Below are 2,451 nucleotides of genomic sequence, written 5' to 3' on the forward strand. Positions count from 1 at the left end.
TTCTGTGGTTCATCCTTTAGTAAGTGTTTAAAGCATGTAGCTGTAACACTAGAAACAATGCAGTAGTGCCACATCTTGTAGTTCACTTCAGTCTTAAGCATTGTAATGTTTTGACCAAAGTATTTAGGTACATCAGCTGGTTTACAGTGTGTATCTGTATGTGGAGGAACCATGATGCAAATGTGTGCAAATGTATGTGAGTAAAGGGTTTAGAGTGTACAGTGGATGTGTGTATGTAGGGAGCACAAGGCTCATAACCTGTTGAGAGGGAAAACTTAAGGGGGGCATGCATAGACAAGGGGTGAGGTGACGATTGACTGCTCAGTGTCTCTCGTCCTTATATTGTATGTATTCTAACTGAGACATTATGAAGTCATCGTCTCATGGTTCGTCCGTTGATAAACTAATCATCTCATAATAGTAATTAACCTCCCAGTCTTCGTGCCTGTGAACAGATTGTACTAAACCCTTGGAATTTCTTCGACTTTCCCATGGATGTAGACAACGGTTTCAGCACCATTGGACATAAGCTTTCTGCTTCACCGAAGTAAGCGCATCTTCGGCCTCATCAAGGTGACCCACATAGTCCCAGAACATACAACCCTTCCGTAACAGTTCATAAACGAGTATTTACCCAGAGTTACGCATAGTTGCTAGTCCCTGTGCGTCTTTCATGTCTTGACACGTCTACCCAGTCAATATGTTTTAATGGAAGGGCAGAGAACTCACGAGCCATGGATACTAGTCCTGCGACCTATATGATTCCGTGAGGCTTTATAGGTATTGTCGCCTCTTCTAACATGGATCCGCGAACGTTATCAAAGATTTTGGGTATACCTCATTGTCACAACGTCTATGCTGCAGTAATAGGATGCACCATTGGAGGGGAACAAAACCCGTCACCTTCGAGGATGAGTTCCCTGTGTTGGAGCAACAACACGACTATGTAACCTTTCACATAATCTTCCGGATTTCAGCAATGTCTTCCACGAGGCGTTGCAGAATCTTCGACAAGATGTTCAAAATGAGTTCATTAACGACCACAGTGCTGCAATCGTCAGCATCATCCAGGAGGCAAGGAATCTGGGAGCAATCGAAATGACTACGATGCCCGTGATACATTACACCAACAAGGAGGAGTGGCAAACTTCCAGGATCAAGCGGTTATAGCTATTCTTAAAGAAGTTCGTATCTTCATCATCTTTAAGGGAACACCTATTTGATCGATTATCACAACAGAGAGTTTTGAAAGGACATCCCGGGATAAGGATGTTGAAATTCTAAATGCAATCGTACAATCGATCTGCCGCGAGAGAAAAAAAGGATTTACTGTGTCGGTTCGTTCTGCCATGTCATACAAGTCACTCGCTTTAGGACGATTGCAAGATACAGCGAAAGATTCCTCGTTTTGCCTCATATATAAGAGTAATTACAAGTCACCGTGGGTGTCGACTGGCCAATACGGTAATAATAACTAAAATCCAAAGAATCAGTTGCAAATTTCAGATAATACACCAAGAGAAACATCGAGAGATCCTCTATGAATCGCGGCTATGAGTGACCGACGCGTAAGGACGCGTCATGTTGGTGTTGCGTTTCGTGGCTCCATCGTTCCAAAGCCACCAAGAACACGCCGTTCCCGTGATCCACATATAAAAAGAGGCCTAATTGTTCATTCACCCTTCATCCTCATCAACCATCACTGCTTCATCCTTTTGGAATTTATCACAAGACCTTCTACGCAGTCTTCATGAACTTCAACCCACTCGAGGCCTCATTTATCCAGCCTAGAATAGACATCGAACCGATGCCACCTGCACCTCGAATGAGGCCAGTTGAGCTGCCCGACGACGACGACGGTATGACTGGTATATCCCGGTATGTGATGAACGTCACAATAACTATTCACACTATTTATGCTGTAGTAGCAGAATGCACCCGCTGAGGAGGGCAATACACTTATCCTGTTCGAAGATCAGATAGCAGGTGACGGCTTCGTTACTGCACCTCTGGCATTGGCGCCCGAGAACTATGACCTCCCCGGCAGAATCCAGGTGCTCCTGGAACAAATCAACAACGCAAACGAGACACTGTGAAACCATCGCCAAGTCGTGCAAGACGGCTTCATAAACAATCTCGATGGTGTAGCCGTTGACGTCTTCCAGGAGGCGAGGGACATGCTAGCAACTGTACTTATCGATATCATCGGTACGGCATTAGCTCTCCGTGGAGGCGACGCAACATACCCCATTCAAGTCATACTGGCAATTCTAATGGAGGTATGCCTCTTCATTATCTATAACAAACACCTACCAACCGTCCACCACAACAGAGATTTTTGGACGGCCATGCTGAGGATGGCGACGTCGAAATTCTGAATGCCATCGTCGTCAATATCAATCCGTAGTCATTAATAATAATAATAAAACTGTACCCGGTCGGTTTGTTCTG

The 2,451-nt window shown here is 44.8% G+C and overlaps 1 protein-coding gene across 1 annotated transcript; it reads left to right on the forward strand.

Moving 5' to 3' along the window:
* Positions 1-491: 491 nt before the first annotated feature.
* Positions 492-1,170, forward strand: FOMMEDRAFT_162924 (uncharacterized protein; the record flags this gene model as incomplete). The annotated part of the gene is made up of 3 exons (XM_007272136.1): positions 492-547; positions 865-946; positions 1,003-1,170. 3 exons carry the CDS (start codon positions 492-494, stop codon positions 1,168-1,170), a joined length of 306 nt encoding a protein of 101 aa, XP_007272198.1.
* Between the last annotated feature and the right edge of the window lie 1,281 nt (positions 1,171-2,451).

This window comes from Fomitiporia mediterranea (assembly GCF_000271605.1).
Source record: "Fomitiporia mediterranea MF3/22 unplaced genomic scaffold FOMMEscaffold_142, whole genome shotgun sequence".
Classification (NCBI taxonomy): Eukaryota; Fungi; Basidiomycota; class Agaricomycetes; order Hymenochaetales; family Hymenochaetaceae; genus Fomitiporia; species Fomitiporia mediterranea.